Source organism: Brassica oleracea, chromosome C9 (assembly GCF_000695525.1).
Source record: "Brassica oleracea var. oleracea cultivar TO1000 chromosome C9, BOL, whole genome shotgun sequence".
Lineage (NCBI taxonomy): Eukaryota > Viridiplantae > Streptophyta > Magnoliopsida > Brassicales > Brassicaceae > Brassica > Brassica oleracea.
In genome coordinates, this window is record NC_027756.1 from 8,814,827 (window position 1) to 8,833,459 (window position 18,633).

Genomic DNA, 18,633 nt, shown 5'->3' on the forward strand with positions numbered 1-18,633 from the left:
AAATGTACTTGATTTTACTTTACAGTATGTATAAAAACTAGCCAATCCGCGCTTTTGCGCGGACAAACATCTAGTATCTTAATTAAATTGATTGACAGACTTTTATGATTTCTTCCTATTTAAACTTGAAAATTATACATTTTAGGTTCTATTATGGTATTGGCCTTTGTTATATATTTTATCTAATTTTAATTTTTTATTTATTATTTTGATAATTTATAAGGGCAATTCTTTCAAATAGCTCTTTTTAAGTTTTTGTCACAAAAGTAGCCCTAAAAATGACCAAAATAGCCCATTTTTATTATGAGAATTTTAATGTTAATTTTTTATTTTTTTTAAATTTGAAAAGCTATACCCAAAACCCCACCCGTTAACTCTACACCCTAAGTCTAGATTAGTTAACCCTAGGATAAAAATACATTTTTATCCTTTAATAAAACTTATTTTGGTCATTTTCTTCATTGAAGACTATTTTTGTGACAAAAACTTAAAAATGACTACCTTAGAGAATTTCTCAATTTTTATAATAAGAAATAGAGTAGGGTGGAAATACTCTAAATGTATAAAATCATTTATAGTTAATACCAATATTTTATAAATAAAAATCTATACTAAATTTGAAATTAATTTTCTTATAATTATTATGAGAGTCGACATATTGATATTAATTCTCCATTTATCTTGATATATATGATTTTGTATGTTTTGACATAATTGTAGTCCTAACTATCATCAATTCTGGTATGTTAGGCTTCACATGAAAATGTATTAATCTTCTGAAAACCATTTTTCTACCAATACCAATATTTTATAAATAAAAATCTATACTAAATTTGAAATTAATTTTCTTTTAATTATAATGAGAGTCGACATATTGATATTAATTCTCTATTTATCTTGATATATATGATTTTGTATGTCTTGACATAATTGTAGTCCTAACTATCATCAATTCTGGTATGTTAGGCTTCACATGAAAATGTAGTAATCTTCTGAAAACCATTTTTCTACCTCGCATTTAGTTACTATAGTCGCTGATTTATTGTCATAATTTTTATTTATGAAAATGGGAGCATAATCGAACAATGAAATCGTATAATACCAATAAGTAGTGAGACGATTAGCTTAATATTTATTCGGGTGAATACTGATAAGTAACTAATGCCGGTTGATGAGCTGAAAGTGAAGCTGGCATGGCATTGTGTAAAGGTGGTACAGTTGGTTGATCGTTACAATCAGTTACTAAATATTATACAATGTACTCATCTTTAAAAGAAATGATCCATTCCTCTTTTTCTTTTTCTTTTTCTTTTTTCCTTGATACGACTTTTACATACATGTAGAGGTTTTGGAAATGCATCAATGAGCTCCATCATCTCTTCCCCCGTAAAACCAAATAAGAAGCAGATTTGAGGCAGTGACTCTGCAATCTGCACAAACGTATTTAAAGACAACAACGCAAAAGAACCATGATGCCGGAAACTGGAGGTCACATACTCTCAATGCTATTCAGGTCAAGTTATCTTAACTGTATCCCACAATGAACACAGGTTCATATCTTATGTACAGAACATAATTTAGAGTTTCACCAAACAACGATATTAGTCTGACATCAACTTGCAAGAGTCAGAGAGAGTTGTTTCGGTTTTCCGAATGAAGCTTATATATGCATTGCTAGAGGAATGTGGATCAATCAAAAGTCGTAAAATAATTGAAAAGTGCATTTTTCAGAATGGTTTTGCCATTTTAACATTTCAAAATTAACAAAAAGATTTGTAACATTTTTCTTTTGTACTGTGTACTATTAACATTCTGAGTATATATGTTATTTATAACTATGGTTCTTCTGAGAAACATTAACATGTACTTCAACTTCACGATCAATGCAAAAATTCCAAAGCAATGTACATGCATCATCAACCTAACAGCAGAATACCAGCGACGTCAATTAAGACTACATACTACCATGGATTCTCAAGTCCATTCAAGATCAATAATCATTTCTATTGTCTATACTTACAGAACCGAATGCAAACTTTTGGATTACCAGAAGTTGAATTTTATTCTATTATTTTTTGTTGCATAATAACCGAAATAAAAGGTAGAGCGGTGAGGTTGTGTAGCATACCACAAATGGGCACAAGGGGGTGACGAATCAAAGAAGGGGAATGGCCACCTGCACAAACATATACCACACCTGTTATACTAATATGTTCATAGAATCATGTAAAGAAGGGTAGATAGAACAATGACTGTTAGCGGAAGGGGATTCAAGCATGAAAAATTCAAGAGATACAAAGATACCATCATCAAAGTCATCATTACTGTAATTATCATCATGTTTTACTGTTGTCTATGCATACAAACTCACCAGGGAGCTTAAGAAAGTTTTACCGAGGAGGAAAAAAGTGTTAACTGAGTGCTTAATCACAATGAACTACAATACATATATATATGTTTGGTCAGATTTAAGCATTTCAGAGACAGCTTACAAATTGTGTGACAGTTTCTTGGGTTAAAACTTTAGGAAATCGAAACTGAAATCTTTGGATGTGATAAAAGGGTAAATAATGAACCAGAACATACCATTTTTAAGAAATTCAGCTCCTGCATAAGTCTGCCATTTAAAAACATGTTTAGAGACAGGGAGAAACGTGAGCAGTGAGCACCTAACATATAGACCACAGAATACTTAAAACCAGGAAACACTTACTTGAAAAAGAATCTGATGGATGTGGCCCACTATAGACACAATATCTGACGTGGAGACCTGTTGTGTCTCTCGTGTCCGTTAGAAGATCTAAACATTTTTGAGTTTTAGCCCTCCACGGGAGGGGTGTACGACCCTTGCTCTTCATTTACAAAACTGTTAAATTTTGTGAGTACTGTCGGAACAAAGTCAGTATTGTAAATGAAGAGCAAGGGTCGTACACCCTTGGGAAAACCGATTTATTTGACTGTTAAATTTTGCTCTTTAATTAATATAATCAAACATCTTAGACCATTGCAAATGACTAAAGCATATAGTACCATGACAAATGGAAATTACGAAGTTGGAAAATCTCCAAACCTTAGCAATAGAAACCTGTTGAAACTGATCTTAGGTAAAACCAATCAATCGAAAAGAAAATTGAATGTAAAACTAATAAAAGTAAGCATCAATCATAAGAAACAGATATCAGAGAACCGAGCGTACCCCTCCAGGCGTAAAGTTAGCATAACATGTTGTGCCCCAGGTAGACGGTCAGTTATTGTGCTCCTTATTGCACGAAGCTCACCCATAACGTCTAAGATATCATCGTATGTACCCAACATTAATCGTTATATGAGAAAGCAAACACAGAAAAAAAAAAATCTGAATTAATACACAGAAGTTGTTTCCCAGTGTTTGCGAGCTCAAGTATCTGTTCATATGGTCGGAAGCGGAAATGTTCTGTCGGAATTATCCTCGTAGTGGTTGCTAACTTTTCAAAAGCAGTCCCCTCATTGAAACGAATGGAGACAGGCCCATCAGAAAGTCTGAATTTCGGATTGCTGCGTGTGTCATCGAACCCACTTAAGGTGTACATCAAGGCAGTTTCAAAGTTAACGAAAAGGCTCACCGAAATCTTAATGAAAGAGGAGTGGATTAATCAAGGGAAAACGTAAAATAAATTACGGATTAAAGGATATATGAGACGTTACGGGTAGGAAAGGGAGTGTGTTGTGTCGGTGAAACCTCGAAGGTCAAGAATCGCTGCAAGAAGAAGAACACAGAAGAACCCTAAATTTATGTCGGCTACAAACGACGCTGATCATCTGGGCTTAAATTGGACCATCTTTAAAACACACATTAAACCCACATCACAAACGAAGCCCAAAGCCAATTCACATCTTTATCACGCGTGAAATTCACTTACTCAACAAATGGACATAAAGCAACGGAAAAAAAATCACGCGCGGGTTAAAGAAGAACGCGTGAGATACACTGACCACCTACCGAGTCGACACGTGGCAACAAACCCCCCCCCCCCCCCCCCCCCCCCCGCAGTGCATAGCATTTCGTAACTTTATAGTTATAGATTTCGATGTCTTTATGCAATTTTAGAAAGTTCTTATTGCTTTTGTATTGAGATTTATAGAAATTTACATCAATATATGAGATTTGGAATTTGTATATAATTTTGAAATAACTCTATTATATTTAGATAATTACAGTTTTAGTAAATAATAGAAAATGACATATAGTTTGTCACCGAAATTCATATAATTAAATACTACGCGACATCATGACATTTTGATTTTGTATATAGTTACAAAAAATGTCTCTGACACATCCACAATCATTTGAAATTTTAATACTTATAGAAAAGTAACAAAATATTTAAAAATATTTTGAGAAATCGAGATTTCAGTAACCTATTTTTTAAGAAGAGTAAAGGAGAAATCTATGAGGTTAATTTTAAACAATTGTAGAAAAGAAAAAGAGTACCCAACTGTTACCCATAATTAAAACGTAATGCTAAAATCTATGAGGTTATATTTTGAAGAGAGAAAATCAGTATAAATATATATACCAAAGAAGCCAAATGGCGTAGTAAAAGTGTAAAACCAATTGTAGAAGACACGCAAAGCTCAAGTTCGTTACTTCACTTTAGAGGAACAAGTATAAAATCAAATTAAATTTACTTTTGGTCTTAAGTTTGGATTATTTACTATAAAGCAAATTATCTTCATCTGAAACTGTTGTAAGGTGCGAGTAGACTTTCTTTGCCATGGAATGATGAATTATATATGGCCTTTAAAAAGGAATTATATATCTAAAATTATATGTTTTGGAGATGGATTGCATCCGTCTAAAATTTCCGTCAAATAAGATAGTTTGGTCCAAGAGTTCGGCTCAAGAGCTCTATGCGTAAAGGGTCGGCCTACAGGATTCGGTCTGTTAAACTCGGCCCAACAATCAGCCCATCTTATTAAGTCAAGCATACTTTAAGACAAACATAAGAAAATACTTTTTATATAAAATGATACGAAAGATCAAGAAAGACATTCAGACTTCACTATAGAGATTGACGGCTAAAACTAGAGTTTACTCTATTTAGTTTTACTCTAGCAGACTTGTACTTTTCCGGCATACTCTCTGCCGAATTTTGTCACTCTGCTCTTGTTCATACAATCATTGTAACCTTTCTCGACACAACACATTTGGAATTTATTACTATTAGTATAAATTTTTGCTTATATATGATGATGAGTTGTATATGAAATCGAGCGATCCTTGGTGATTGCAAGAAAAACAGCGAGGCAATACTAAATTCTTGAAATATAAGCAAATGGTAAGCTAGACTCAGGCAGAACCGATCCTGACATTTTGGGGGGGCCCATGCAAAATTTAGAAAAATAGTTTTAATACAGTAAAATTATACTACAGTTCTACAAAATTTGATTGAAAGCAAAAGTTCATTTCTAAATAACCAGTTAACAATAATTTTCTTATTTATATATATTACATTATCTTAATTAACTAATTTCTATAAAAGCATATTAGTTTGATATATTTTATCAGTTACTTATATGTTTGGTTAAATAGATAAAAAAACCTATCTGTTTTATTGAAAAATCAATGTGCACCTCAGAAACTGGGCCCCATGCAAATGTTTGTTGTGCATGTCCTCAACACCGGCGCTGGACTCAAGTTGACATATCCAGATATGACATATGCGTATATGAATCATTCAAGTGTTGATCTGGGTTTATTTTTTAAGTTGAAATATGGAAGCAAGATATGAAAGGAAAAGACGAATATCTGACAAGAATGGAGGAGACCATGTTCGTTTAGAAGAAAATATTAGGAACGAACACTAAAAATACCTTTCAAGAGAAGGTAAAACAATACTCATCATAATGTTAGTACATTTTCATCTTTGTAGAGGTCGCATATCACTTTTGTTGCTAGATTAAAATACTTGAACCATATATATGTTGGCAGAGAGGAAGCTGGCTCGTCAACATATAGACATCAAGATTGTTGAGCAGCAGATAAAACAACAGAACGGAGATCTGGAAACAAACACAACACATCAAAGAGGCCACCACTTGCAATATACTGTGAAGTTACAAGAGCCCCAATGAAACCTCAGTTTCCAAAAATTGTGAATTTAACTCGACCACCACTTGGTTTTTGGTTTCACTTGGTTTATCAAACATTTAATCATTTGTTACATAAATAAAATAAAAAACAATATCCGCGAGGCTACGTGGTCAAATTCTAGTTATATTAATCCAAGAACGATGGCGGCAATGGCATGATAGATAAAACCATATATATCCAATTCGTCATGGGTCATGGCATATGATATGACTTGATACTATAAAATCCCATATTCACGTGCATAGTACAAGCAACACGTTATCACATAGTCAAGCCAAAAAAAAAAAACACGTTATCACATATGGACTCACAATCTCCATTTTCACGTGCATCTATCTATGTATACACCACGAACATAGTTCCATGCATCTATCTATATGACACTGACATCAATATTAGGGGATTGGGTAAAATCGCATCTACCAAGAAGACTATTCCTCACTTGATCAGTCGGCCCATATCAAGCCCACCCAAACTAAACAGTTTTCTTTTAATTCTAAACCCGGGTCGGATCTCAGGAATTCGAATATCTTTTTTTTGTACCCGTTTCAGTTGCACACACGTGAGTCACGTGACTTTCATCCTATCCTGTCTCTCTACTTTCTCTCTCTATAAATGTCGAAAGCTGATTCTCTCTCTCTCTAAAAATGTCCCGATTCTTGTCAAAAACCCTAATTCCACACGGGAGATTCTTCCTCCGTCGCTTCAACGAGCCGGCGTTAAGAACAACGTCGCAAAGCCTCGTCTGTTTCAGCCGCCGTCCCTATTCCTCAAAGCCGCACGTCATCGAGATCGACCTCGATTCTTCCTCGTCAGCGACGTCCAAAGCCGAGGCCGAAGCCGCGGTTCTCAAGAAGCTGAACGAGTTCGTTCGGAGGATCGTCGTTCAGAATTCGACTCCTGATTGGCTCCCTTTCGCCCCAGGCTCATCCTTCTGGGTCCCGCCTCATCAGAGCACGGCCGCGAAGATCGCCAATTTGGTCGACAGGGTGACGAATCCGTTGACGGAGGAGGAAGCTTTCTCTCTGTTCTCTCTTTCTGGCTCGCCTCGTTCCTCTTTCTTCATTCCTCTAGGTAATGGGTTTCACTTGGTTTCTGGTTTTGTGTGTAAAAATTGTTCCTTTGAGAGGTGTCTCCTAAAGTGTGGATTTTTATTCGATCACTGTGGTAGAAAGCAATAAGCTGACATCTTTTTATGGGGGTGATACGTTTAGATTACGAAAATGTTTTTGTGTTATCTAACATATAAATGAATGGAGCTGGAATTTGATTATGCTCAATGTTAATTGCTGTTTTCCTGATATATATATATATTTATGGTGTTGCATTGTTGAAATGAAAGATGATGGTTCTTCGTCTACACAAGAGGTAGAAGGTAGCCTGGAGTTGAACATTCCGGGGAATGAGATGCTGGAAGTCAAGCTAGCGCATTTTCCTGATCCTTTTTACTCGTTTAAACATGGAGGAGACGATGAAGAGTGATTTTAACATGTTCAGCTCCCCCGATGAAGTCTGTTCCTGGTGCGTTGGTCGGGCGGGCTTGGAAAGGGAGATGCTTCCCGAGGCTGATGAGGTTGTATGTGTACAGTTTCAAACCATCCATCGGGGTTATATGATGTTTGGAAATCTTAACGCCTTTGTTGACTATATTTTATAAGCTTGGTTGGGAGGTTATTCCACTTTCTAAGCCAGAGTACATCCTGATACTGTGTAATTTTAACAATTTAAGTAATCTTTGAAAAGTCTTATGAGCGTTTTCGTCTGCTATGATGTTTGCTTACACCCCAGCATCTGTTTATTGCTTTACATGGGAGCTAAGTAGAAAAGACAGGTTGGATCATTCTCATACCTTGATGTTCTTCGATATTAGAGTACGGCTTTGTGCATTTATTACATTGAGACCTGTCTGTGATCGATGCCAGCTTGGTTTTTATAACAGCGCAAAACTGGTTTCATGTAAACTCTGCTTTCGTAAAGAAATGATGAATCGGTTTTAGAGTCTTAACCAATTCAAACAATAGTCTGTTCGCTTCGTTAGTTATGACACGTCACAAGTCACAACACAGCTTTTTTCGTAAAAGAACTGAAGTTAAATAATCAAAAGATATTGTTTTGCTTTCTTTTGACTGTGAATTAAAACCTAGCAGACGCCAGGCGGTCAAACTTGAGGTAACCTGCTCTTACATATAAATCTTTACTGACGGTGTTTTGGTGAGGAATCTGATGCGTTTTAGTGTTTTGGATATGCAGGTAACTACTTATTTCGACAAGATGACCCAAGAGAGACCAAGAAAAATTATGATCAACTTTCTATTGTCAGTTATGCTCTTTTAGCGCCATAGAAGTACAAATGCTATTTTGTGATGAATCTGAAGAAGCAATATCATACAAACTGCTGCACAGAGATTGATGACAACGGGAGCGGAAATGGAGAGTTACAGTACCATTTTCTAATAGGAATTCAAAAAGTGTTCCAAGCGGATGTGCCAGGCTGGTCAGGTCCAACAATCAACAGTCCTGTTGTGGTGAAAAAAAGATGTCTACTAGGTAAATGGGGGTTTTCATTTCACCAAACTTGCAAAATGAGTGGTCTTGGTTTGGTTTGGTTGACATACAAAGATATTTGGATCTCAATGCAATGCATATAAGCTCCTAAGTTAGTGGATAAAGCATGTGATTTACGGTTCCATAGGGTTGAGTGGATTTGAAAGAGCTGCTTTTTTTTCTTCTCTCCGTGGGGTAAAATAATAGTGGTTTGGTTCACTATTAGTATAGCAGTTTTATCGTATAACTTCCCTTGTCTGTCTACAGGTATTGGGAAAAAAGTGTCTTTTACAAGAGCACACCTGCAACTATGTGAAAAAGTAGGTAGAGGAATGGAGGGTCATATCACTTGGTCTAGAGACTGCTTGCATAATGTATTAGTAGCTTCATTAGAGTTTGATTTTGAACCAAAGATAGTATGTGAGAAAAAGCAACTGTTTTCAATTGGGTATAGGAGTCCAGCATCCAACGCTAGATTGTGTCACATCATTCAAATAGCTAATAGACATTGCTTTGTCAGTGTTGGTTCTTATTGGTAATCATATCCTTCAAGTCAGGTCAGCAAATGGTGGAACAACATCTGACATTAAGGAGTAAGAAGATGGGCTCTAAAAAGGTTTCCGTTAAACGGTCACAGTACTCTTTAAGGCATTCTGCAAACGAGAGTGCTGCTTCCAGCAGGCAAGTGACTCTTTTTCTTCATTTAGTCGCAGATTATAAGACACAGTAGTAACACAGCTAGTTTTTTCTTCTTCTTTAAACTCTTAGGTGTATGTCAAAAAAAAAAAGAAGTTAAAAAGTAATGATACAGTACTGCTTGTGCCTTGTGCTATATCTGACCACTGGCATTAGTAAGCACATCCTTTTTGCAATTACGAAATGGTCACATCTTTGTCATTATCGAGTTTTAGGCCGTTGACAAGCTTAAGCAACTTGTATAAGACAAAGACGCAAGAGGAGGAGGATTATGAAGCGTTAAGAGAGAGACGCTTTATTTGGACCTGGAGATCAGAAAGTCTAGTGATTGCATAGGCAAGTATTGTTATTGTTTAGGATTCAATAGGTGTTATGTTGCAGGATCAGATGTAGTTTGGTGCTGTTATGAAGTCCAAGGACACATGTAACTTTTTACAGCTCAACACTATGTATATAAGGTTCAGTGTGATTCCATTCATTCTTATTTGCTTTTAAACTTTGTTTCTAAACAATAAAATATTGAATTGTGTGACATTTGATTCAGGATTAGAATGCAATAAATTTAGAAGACAAGACACTTTTAACACAAGCAAAAAAATATCTGAGCGGTGAAACTCTCCAATATAAATCAGATTTTTGAAGCTTTATATATGAAAACAAAGACTCAAAGAAAAATCAGAAGACAGTTGTTTGGCACAGAGAGATAGAGATAGAGATAGAGAGAGAGAGAGAGAGAGAGAGAGAGCGATTAGACGAAGGTTACCACAACTAGGAGAATCCCAAAAAGCGTCTCTGGTAGTCATCTCTGGTACATGCGATTGCTTTTTGTTTTTGTGTTCTCCCTGCAAGAAACTTGTTTGTGTATATGAACGTTTGTGGATTACTGGAATTTTGATTTTTGGTGTTTTAGTCTCCGGTGGTTTTGTTGTGCCTATTTGATTTTGGTCTAGGGTTTCCATAAGAAGGTAAGTATGTTTTGTTGTGAAACTTCTCAGGCTTAAGGATGCCTGAAAACATCAGAAATTGTACATAGAAGAGAAATCTGCTTATGGTACCTGCTGGTTTTATAATTAATCCATGTGGTAGCTTTGTTATAGAAGGGCACGGGTTTCCAGATTTGAGTCAAGTTAGATCCGAAACTTTGTGGTTTTCTAAACTTGGATGCTAGTATTTTTGGATTTGAATAGCATCTGGATTAAACTTTTTTTTTTTTCTGGCTGGGAAGTTTGCACTTTATTGTTAGAGAAATATATGTGGGTTTTAGAATTCAATACCACAAAAATTATTCAAGAGCAACCCTTTGGTGGTGTACTAAGAGAACTTATTGTATCTGTTATGGTAATCATGGAACTTTGTTTTCTTGCATATTGACTTATGTTCCATTTTTTTTTGTTTTCGAAAGAGAAGGATATTGGTTTTGCGAAGGGACTTCATGAAGAAGTTGTTGACCAAGAAGTGATGTGCTTTCAGATACTTTTTGGGTTTCTCAGGTAAACATGTTGGTGGAAGGTTCGTTCAGCGCTTCCGTTGAAACAACTCTACTGAACGCATCTGAGTATCAAGCCCCATCTGCTGCTTTTAACTGGATGTCGCTTGCTGAAACTTATCAGATGATCCACAAACCTCCCGATGAGTCTCAAGTAAGCTTTCTTGAAGCTGTTCCAGTCCCTGATGCAATGAATCTTGATAAATTAGAACATTCGAAACTTCAAACAAGTTGTCCGGAAAAGGCCTTGACTTCACTTGTGTATACTCGAAGGAAGAGAAGCCTGAGACCTGGAGGTACTGAGGATAATAACCCAGGAAAGTGCAAGAAACAGGATGATTCACTTGATGACTCTGTTGTCCCAGTTTATAACACTGGAGAAAGCATAAAAGGGAAACATCGCTTCAACAACTGTCTTGTTTATAGCCGGAAGGAAAAAAGAGGCATAACCAGTTGTCTTCCTACAATAGGAGCTAATGATGTTTTTAACTCTGGGCACGACTGTGGAGAAACCAAGAGAAGAGGAACTCGATTAGATAATTGTCTCGTGTATACCAGCAGAAAGAAAGGTGGAGTAAACTCTAATAGTTGTAGTTTTAGCAAACATGTCTCTGGAGGAACCAAGATAAGCGGTGATCAAGCTCACTCTTCTGAGTATAGCCAAATGGGGCATATAGTTAACCCTGGAGAAATCAAGAATAGTGGCCATGGACCTGTTTACAGCCAAAGCAAGCAGCTAGTGAAATCTAATGGTGATACATCTGATGGCTTACTTGTGTATAGCCGGAGGAAGCAGAGAGGGAAATCTAATGGTGCTCGGGTTAATGGCTTTCTAGTGTATACACGGAAGAAGCCTAAAGAAAATAGTATTACAGACAATACTCAAGCTACCGAAGTGACATCTTCTTCTAATGGAGCAAATGACAGCTGCTCGTCACAATCCAGTAAAACTGGAGAAAATGATTCTGACTCAGATACAGACGGTAGTAGTAGCAGCCCTTTCAGACGGTGCAAACGTTGTGATACGGCAGGAACTGTGGAGAAGATGTTGATTTGTGATGAGTGTGAAGAAGCATATCATACGAGGTGCTGCGGTGTTCGAATGAAAGAGGTTGCAGAGATTGATGACTGGCTCTGTCGATCTTGTTTGAAAGAGAAGTCATCAAGGACAAAGATTAAGGGGAGAATATCACGGGAACGGAAATGGAGAGTTTCAGAACCATTTGTTATAGGAGTTCGAGTAGGAAAAGAGTTTCAAGCGGATGTTCCAGACTGGTCAGGTCCAACCATGAGGTAATTTAACTTCCAACTATCACCAGTCCTTTGCATCTGTGAGTCCTATTGTGAGTGACCTTTGTTTGATCTGGTTGACATAAAAATATATATGTTGATCTTTAATGCAGTGATACTTCTTTTGTTGGTGAACCCCTGGAGATTGATCAGTCTGAATATATGCATGTAAGCTCCCAGTTAGTGGATAAATAATGTGCGTTTACGTTGCCATAGAGTTAAGTTGTCATCCTTACTCTCTTTGCAGGATCTCAATAAGGCCAAGAATGGTAAGAAACCACCTTCTCCAGTAAATTGGCTCCAATGTAGAGAGGAGGATAGTAATGGAGATATTTGCGGAAAGTGGCGTAGGTAACATGAATTTTTTTTTATTCTTGGCTCATGCTCTTTTCTTTCCTGTATCTTGCCATCTATCATTTGTCTCATATCAGTAACTGTTGACATTGGTGTAAAATGAATTGCTCTACACAGGGCTCCTCGCTCAGAGGTACAGACCAACGACTGGGAATGCTTCTGCTGCGTCTTTTGGGATCCATCACATGCTGATTGTGCCGTCCCTCAGGTTCAGAAACTCTCTTACAAAGTACTTTTTATACATATTCATCTTATTCCATGAAAATGTCATCGAGTCTTTTAAGACAGATTCTCTACATACTCCTAATGAATAATACATTAAAAGCCTAAAAGGTAAGACAAATGCATCTTCTGTTCTTCTCCTCAGGAACTGGAAACAGATGAGATCCTGAAACAACTCAAGTACATCAAGATGGTTTGTTGTCTTTCCCTGTGCCCCTTTTATCTTCCTTGATCACGGATTTATATCCAGTATTTTCGATCTTCTGGACTCTCATCAAGGATCTAAAACTGAATGGTCGCTTTCCACTGCAGCTTAGACCTCGTTCAGACGCCAAAACGCGGAAGATAGGACCAAATTGTCGAAGCAGATTACATAAATGAAAATCTTTATGAACGCAAGCTTAGCCATATCAGATGCATATGCTTCTTCTGGATCAGAGACTCTAGAAACTAGACAGGTAGTTAAGAATCTTTTTTTGTTAAAACGCACATGAGTTTTGTACCACTTGCCAAACTTCAGGATATTAAAAATCCTATATAAGAGATTTGATTTGATTAGAATGTTAGCTCCCAAAACAGTAGTGAATAGATCGTTTGTATTCAAGGACAGACTCTGGATTAAATCTGAGAATTATTTACAAATCCATAAAGCCCTTATAAACAGCTTGTGAGACAATCAAAGCATTCTGCTGAGAGTAGATTCATTCATACAAGGAAATGAGTTACAGAAAGTCAGTTGCCAATGTCACAAGATTGAGAGAAACAAGAGCAAGTCACCATCCGTATTTAGCTTGTGTCGGCTTTAGTGAGCAATCCTTTTGAACGTCTCTCTGCTGGCTCTGTCTCCTTGTGCTTCATGTCCATGAATAACGCACGCAGTCATCTGATGCTTTCTCTTGTGAAGCTTTGACACTTTTACCTTAGATGAAGATGATTCAGGCTGCAAAGACAAATGTGAACAAGAAAACATTTGAAAGTCAATACAGAGACTACAAGTTTGATATGAAATCAAAATAGCTCTCTCTATCTTTATATAATCAATAGAAAGAAGTTGTGCAGAGTAATTCATAAACTTGATAATGGCAGCCACAAACCGTAGATAAATTCACATATAATCATCACCCAATGTTTTTGGTAGCGGATGACATAAGAAAATGCTTCTATGAACATAACCCACCTAGCATGTCTTTTGTTCAGCTTTTGCTGGCCTTTAAAATGTTTGAAAGACTCATGATCCGTGTGGATGACAAATTCCTTACGCCAAAAATAGTGTTGCCAAATTTGCAAAACTCGAACCAAAGCATACAACTCATTGTCACACGTTAGGTAGTTTAAAATTGCTCACATATTTTCTCAATGAAGAAAGTAACGAGTTTCCTTTCTTGCATCAAGAAAACATCTGTACCAATATCATATGCATCACATTCTTACCACTGATAGTTCTTGATATCTTAAATATTATATATATTTTATAACACACACACATATATATATATTCTGATTTCTAAAAAGAACTCTTATATAATTCTACTTTTATAATTCTATTTAGATCAAACTATTCTCCAAAAATGACTTAAGAAATTTGGAGTCTTTTTTTGAACACTTTTTTTGAACATGAAATTTGGTGTCTTTATCAAAAACAATTGTCCTAGAAATGCTACGCAAACGTACAATTTCTCTAAAGAACAATTTAAGCCATCATCCGTTCTATGACAAACAATGAATTAAGCCATTTTCGAATACCTATTGGACCACAACAAAGATTGAATCTCTTATTTTCTTAGTTCTAGGTAATCCTAACACAAAATCCATCGACATACCAATCCAAGGTTCAGAAGGTATAGACAAAGAATGGTACTTACGTTGTGATTGAACTAAGGCAAGTTTGGAAGTAGTGCATCGCCCACAAATTCTTTCCACATATTTTCTCATATACGGCCAAAAGAAAAATATTCCATCAAAGCTTCCAACGTCTTGGTCACATCAAAAATGACACATGAGACCTCCTCCATGGGTTTTCCTGACAACAATTCTTTCAAGGATCTGTTAGGTACACACAAACGGGTTTAAAAAAAGATAGTCATCCAACTTATAATACTTGCTATGAGCAAACTTTTCACAAGATTGGTACACCTCTTTGAAATTCATATCATTCTTATAGTAAGTTTTGATTTTTTTCAAACCCCAAAAACTCAACATTGAGAGTGGAAAAGAGAACATATTTTCTAGAGTGTATCAGCCACACTGCTTTTGGTAGCGGATGACATTAAAAAAATGCTTCTATGAACTTAACCCGCCTAGTATGTCTTTTGTTCAGCTTTTGCTGGCTTTTAAAATGTTTGAAAGACTCATGATCCATGTGGATGACAAATTCCTTACGCCAAAAATAGTGTTGCCAAATTTGCAAAGCTCGAACCAAAGCTCATTGTCACACGTTAGGTAGTTTAAGATTGCTCACCTAATTTCTCAATGAAGAAAGTAACGAGCTTCCTTTCTTGCATCAAGAAAACATCTATACCAATATCATATGCATCACATTCTTACCATGAATTAGTATTCGAAAATAGTATTTAAAACCTAAATAAAAACTATATCTAAAATCGTTAAAAAGAACTATATTTTAAAATATAAGAACTGGAATATTGTTAATTCGAAATAAGTTTGGATATAAACAGATTTTAAACAGAATCATAATTTATTTTCGTGGAACATGACTCAAAAGTATGTCAAACTCGAATAAAACCAAAGAAATAAATTTGAAAATTTGATCCCAACCCCGAATAATGATAATGTCATAAAAAGATAAACTAATGGGAAAATCACATTTTAATCTTTCATACTAAAGCTTACAAGCACTTTAAAATTTGAACTATTTTTACTAATATTTCTAACTATCCAAATAGAAAATTTAACATATTAAACCTTGAATTTTTTTTCTGCCAAAATCTGATGACATAAAAGCATGATGTGTCACAAAGTGATGATTTGGCGAGATAAATAAATAACGATGACATGTAATTTTAAGAAATTGTTTTGAAAATTTATTTTCAATTAATATACTAAATAAAAATAAAATAAAAGTTATTAAAAATATATTTATAATTAAAAATTTTATAAACTAAAAAACTAAATAATCAAAAATGAATAATTTTTTTTTGAAAAGCATAAGATGTTATGCTATAAAATTATATATATAATTAAAATTCAAAATCATGTCGAAATTATATAATTAGACAAGGACTGCTCACCTACAACCGATATACTTATCCGATTTGATCTTTTTGTCATCTAGAAAATGTTATACTATAATAATTCATGTTCACTTTTTTTAAATTCCAATTATATATATTTTTTCTTCTTCATGTCTGTTAATTTGATAGCATGACATCTTATATTTTTTTTAAAAAAAAATCTTCAAACTTTTGGTTTTTTGTTAATTTTACAGTTTTATTAACCTTAAAACTTTCAAACTTATATATATATATATAGATTTATAAATTTTTTTAAAGTTTATTTTAATTTAATTCTCATTTAAAATAAATTAGAATAATAATCAAAAAAATAAATTACACATAATCGCTATTTACTTAGTCATTTTGTCAAATTATTACTTTTTACCACATCATCTTTCATTATCGATTTTTGGCGGAAAGGAAAATTCAAGATTTAGATATGTCAAAGTTATTATTTTTAATGTTAGAAATGTTAGTGAAAAAAATTGTTTGTTTAAAATATGTGTAAATGCGAAAGATTTAAAATGGCAAAAAAAAACTTCAATCTTTTTTATACTCCCTCCGTTTCAGAAAGATCCACTTTCTAAAAAAAAAATTGTTTTAAAAGATATATTTTTTACCTTTTCAATGTATTATTTAATGAAAAATTGTAAATTTCAAGAAAATTAATGGTGTTTATTAGATTTTTATTGGCTAAAAGTTATGGAAAATTGTTATTTACAAAACACAATGCATTTACGTTCAAGTTTTAATTTGTTTTCTGTGAAAAATCTAAAATATGTATCTTTTGAAACGGAGGGAGTGTTTCTTACTTAGGACGTCTTGCCGTTTCAAGATGGAAATTAAACGACACGTACTTGTTGTCTAGATAACTAATCCGGCGAGATTTTGGCTTCTTTAACGAAAACTATCATCAATCTCCGTCGTCTTCGAGCTTCCGATCTTCAGCATCCCAATAATCGGCATCGCTGTGGTGAAGTTGATTCGAAGTAGCTATTCAATGGCTTACGTAGACCACGCGTTCTCGATATCGGACGAGGACCTAATGATTGGGACTTCGTACACCGTCAGTAATCGACCGCCGGTGAAGGAGATCTCACTCGCGGTGGCCCTCCTCTTGTTCGGAATCGTAGGAATCGTCTCCGGTTTCTTCATGGCGTATCGAGGCCACGGTACGATTCACCTTGTTCGTCATTAGCTAGTGTCAAACAAAGACGCTTCTTGTTAATCAAAAGTAGCTTAGAGTTGAGATAGTCTGGGTGATTGATTACTTAGTCCTGTGTGTTTGATGAATGTACTTTCCTGAATAATTAGGGTTTCTATAATTAGCTGACTCTCTCTCTCTCTCTAACAAGTTTCTAGAAGCTTTGCTGTGTTTGCTGCAAATATACATAGTGATCTTCTCTGCTTGCCTGGAAGTTATTGCTTATGCATTTTACACATCTCTTTGCTGCTATGTTAAACAAAACATCTGCATCAGATTCTTATCATTGCAAGACTCGGTCACTTGTATCTCATTTACTCATCAATTAAGATTTAAGAGTAGCTTGTTCTTGGCGTTTTTCTTACTTTTTCGCATTTAGACAAAAATACTGGAGCAAGTATACATCAATTGTAAAGCAAAGATATTGCCTTTTTCTTGTTCTGTTTCAAAAACAATTATTGGGCTAAGTATTACCAAAGACTCTCACTATTCTCATTTTTAATGATATTGTTGTCTGATTGTTGGCGGTGAAACAGGTGTCTTCTTCATTGTATTCGGGTGTCTTGTGTTTATCCCGGGGTTTTACTATACACGGATTGCATATTACGCTTACAAAGGATATAAAGGTTTCTCCTTCTCCAGCATACCATCCGCTTAGTCCCTTATGAATCTCAGTCTCTTTTCTCTCGTACTCAATGTATAGGCTGTTGTTGTTTCTGGTCGTAGGTTTTGTATTGCTTAATGACTTCTTATGTTTAGTGTGTAACTCTTTTGATTTCTCATTCTGTATGTTAGGTCATTACTCACTAGTTTTGTGTCTATATATACCTCAGCCGTGTTAAAAAAATAGACAAAACTAGTCACATGTAATGATTGTTGTTTAAAAAACGTTATCCTTACACAGAGAATTGTAAGATTAATCTTTCTAGAACAAAAGAAGTCTTAAACCATAGAGTGCTATATCTTAACCAAAAAGAATGTATTGAGGAAAGCTTATAAATGGTTCTAATTTCTAAAATGAAATAATGGACTCTTTTTAACATTCTAAAGCGCCTCAGGAGAAGGTCGTTTCCTCAAGGTGTAGTTCTGTGGCATATGGTGCTGATCCTCTAAGGAATGCTACACCGATTCAAACTGTTCCTCCTATTGTTACTCCAAGTCCAAATTGTTTATTTGTAGGGGTTAATCAAATCATATTCCAAACGTTTAACTGAACACTTTTTTTTTTTTATAACAAATTGTATTTTTTTTTATCAACTTACTTCTGAAAAGAATAGAAATGGATTATCCAATCTTTTGTGCCATTTGCAAGTTGCAACTATCTATTCTATTAAAAGAGAATCATTCTGAAAAAATCTACTTATGAAAAGTTGTTAGACCATTTCATTTACTAGCAATATATTTAGTCTTACCATAATATTTGACTAACAATATCTAACCTAAAATTTCTCTAACAATAATTTATTACACC

At 35.0% G+C, this 18,633-nt stretch overlaps 3 protein-coding genes and 2 long non-coding RNA genes across 6 annotated transcripts; 3 read left to right on the forward strand and 2 right to left on the reverse strand.

Annotated features, from left to right (window-relative positions):
- Window positions 1–1,194: 1,194 nt before the first annotated feature.
- LOC106317177 lies at window positions 1,195–2,722 on the reverse strand. Its single transcript, XR_001265069.1, has 3 exons — window positions 2,587–2,722; window positions 2,129–2,176; window positions 1,195–1,430 (listed from the first exon to the last, which is right to left on the reverse strand). It is a non-coding gene; the product is annotated as an uncharacterized LOC106317177 (long non-coding RNA).
- Window positions 2,723–6,748: 4,026 nt separating this feature from the next.
- LOC106313962 lies at window positions 6,749–7,878 on the forward strand. Its single transcript, XM_013751906.1, has 2 exons — window positions 6,749–7,207; window positions 7,476–7,878. The coding sequence occupies exons 1-2, from the start codon at window positions 6,781–6,783 to the stop codon at window positions 7,613–7,615; spliced, it is 567 nt and encodes a 188-aa protein (XP_013607360.1). The 5' UTR covers window positions 6,749–6,780; the 3' UTR covers window positions 7,616–7,878.
- A 2,183-nt stretch (window positions 7,879–10,061) lies between these two features.
- Window positions 10,062–13,321, forward strand: LOC106313175. 2 transcript variants are annotated; one of them, XM_013750918.1, is made up of 7 exons: window positions 10,062–10,181; window positions 10,776–12,152; window positions 12,263–12,317; window positions 12,397–12,500; window positions 12,621–12,711; window positions 12,871–12,918; window positions 13,038–13,320. In XM_013750918.1, exons 2-7 carry the CDS (start codon window positions 10,870–10,872, stop codon window positions 13,104–13,106), a joined length of 1,650 nt encoding a protein of 549 aa, XP_013606372.1. In that variant the 5' UTR covers window positions 10,062–10,181; window positions 10,776–10,869; the 3' UTR covers window positions 13,107–13,320. The 2 variants fall into 2 exon arrangements, with proteins under 2 accessions (XP_013606372.1, XP_013606373.1); XM_013750919.1 differs by having other exon boundaries at window positions 10,078–10,168; window positions 13,038–13,321.
- LOC106313178 lies at window positions 13,314–14,182 on the reverse strand. Its single transcript, XR_001264316.1, has 2 exons — window positions 13,820–14,182; window positions 13,314–13,665 (listed from the first exon to the last, which is right to left on the reverse strand). It is a non-coding gene; the product is annotated as an uncharacterized LOC106313178 (long non-coding RNA).
- Window positions 14,183–16,805: 2,623 nt separating this feature from the next.
- LOC106313177 (transmembrane protein 230-like) lies at window positions 16,806–18,061 on the forward strand. Its single transcript, XM_013750920.1, has 2 exons — window positions 16,806–17,130; window positions 17,699–18,061. Exons 1-2 carry the CDS (start codon window positions 16,959–16,961, stop codon window positions 17,818–17,820), a joined length of 294 nt encoding a protein of 97 aa, XP_013606374.1. The 5' UTR covers window positions 16,806–16,958; the 3' UTR covers window positions 17,821–18,061.
- The last annotated feature ends 572 nt before the right edge of the window (window positions 18,062–18,633 follow it).

Bases quoted from the DNA above. Each gene is read 5' to 3' on its own strand.
- LOC106313962 (XM_013751906.1), top strand. From the start codon at position 6,781: ATGTCCCGATTCTTGTCAAAAACCCTAATTCCACACGGGAGATTCTTC. The intron at 7,208-7,475 runs GTAATGGGTTTC...TTGAAATGAAAG, and splicing joins CTCTTTCTTCATTCCTCTAG to ATGATGGTTCTTCGTCTACA.
- LOC106313175 (XM_013750918.1), top strand. From the start codon at position 10,870: ATGTTGGTGGAAGGTTCGTTCAGCGCTTCCGTTGAAACAACTCTACTG. The intron at 12,153-12,262 runs GTAATTTAACTT...TCTTTAATGCAG, and splicing joins TGGTCAGGTCCAACCATGAG to TGATACTTCTTTTGTTGGTG. The intron at 12,712-12,870 runs GTTCAGAAACTC...TCTTCTCCTCAG, and splicing joins CTGATTGTGCCGTCCCTCAG to GAACTGGAAACAGATGAGAT.
- LOC106313177 (XM_013750920.1), top strand. From the start codon at position 16,959: ATGGCTTACGTAGACCACGCGTTCTCGATATCGGACGAGGACCTAATG. The intron at 17,131-17,698 runs GTACGATTCACC...GCGGTGAAACAG, and splicing joins CATGGCGTATCGAGGCCACG to GTGTCTTCTTCATTGTATTC.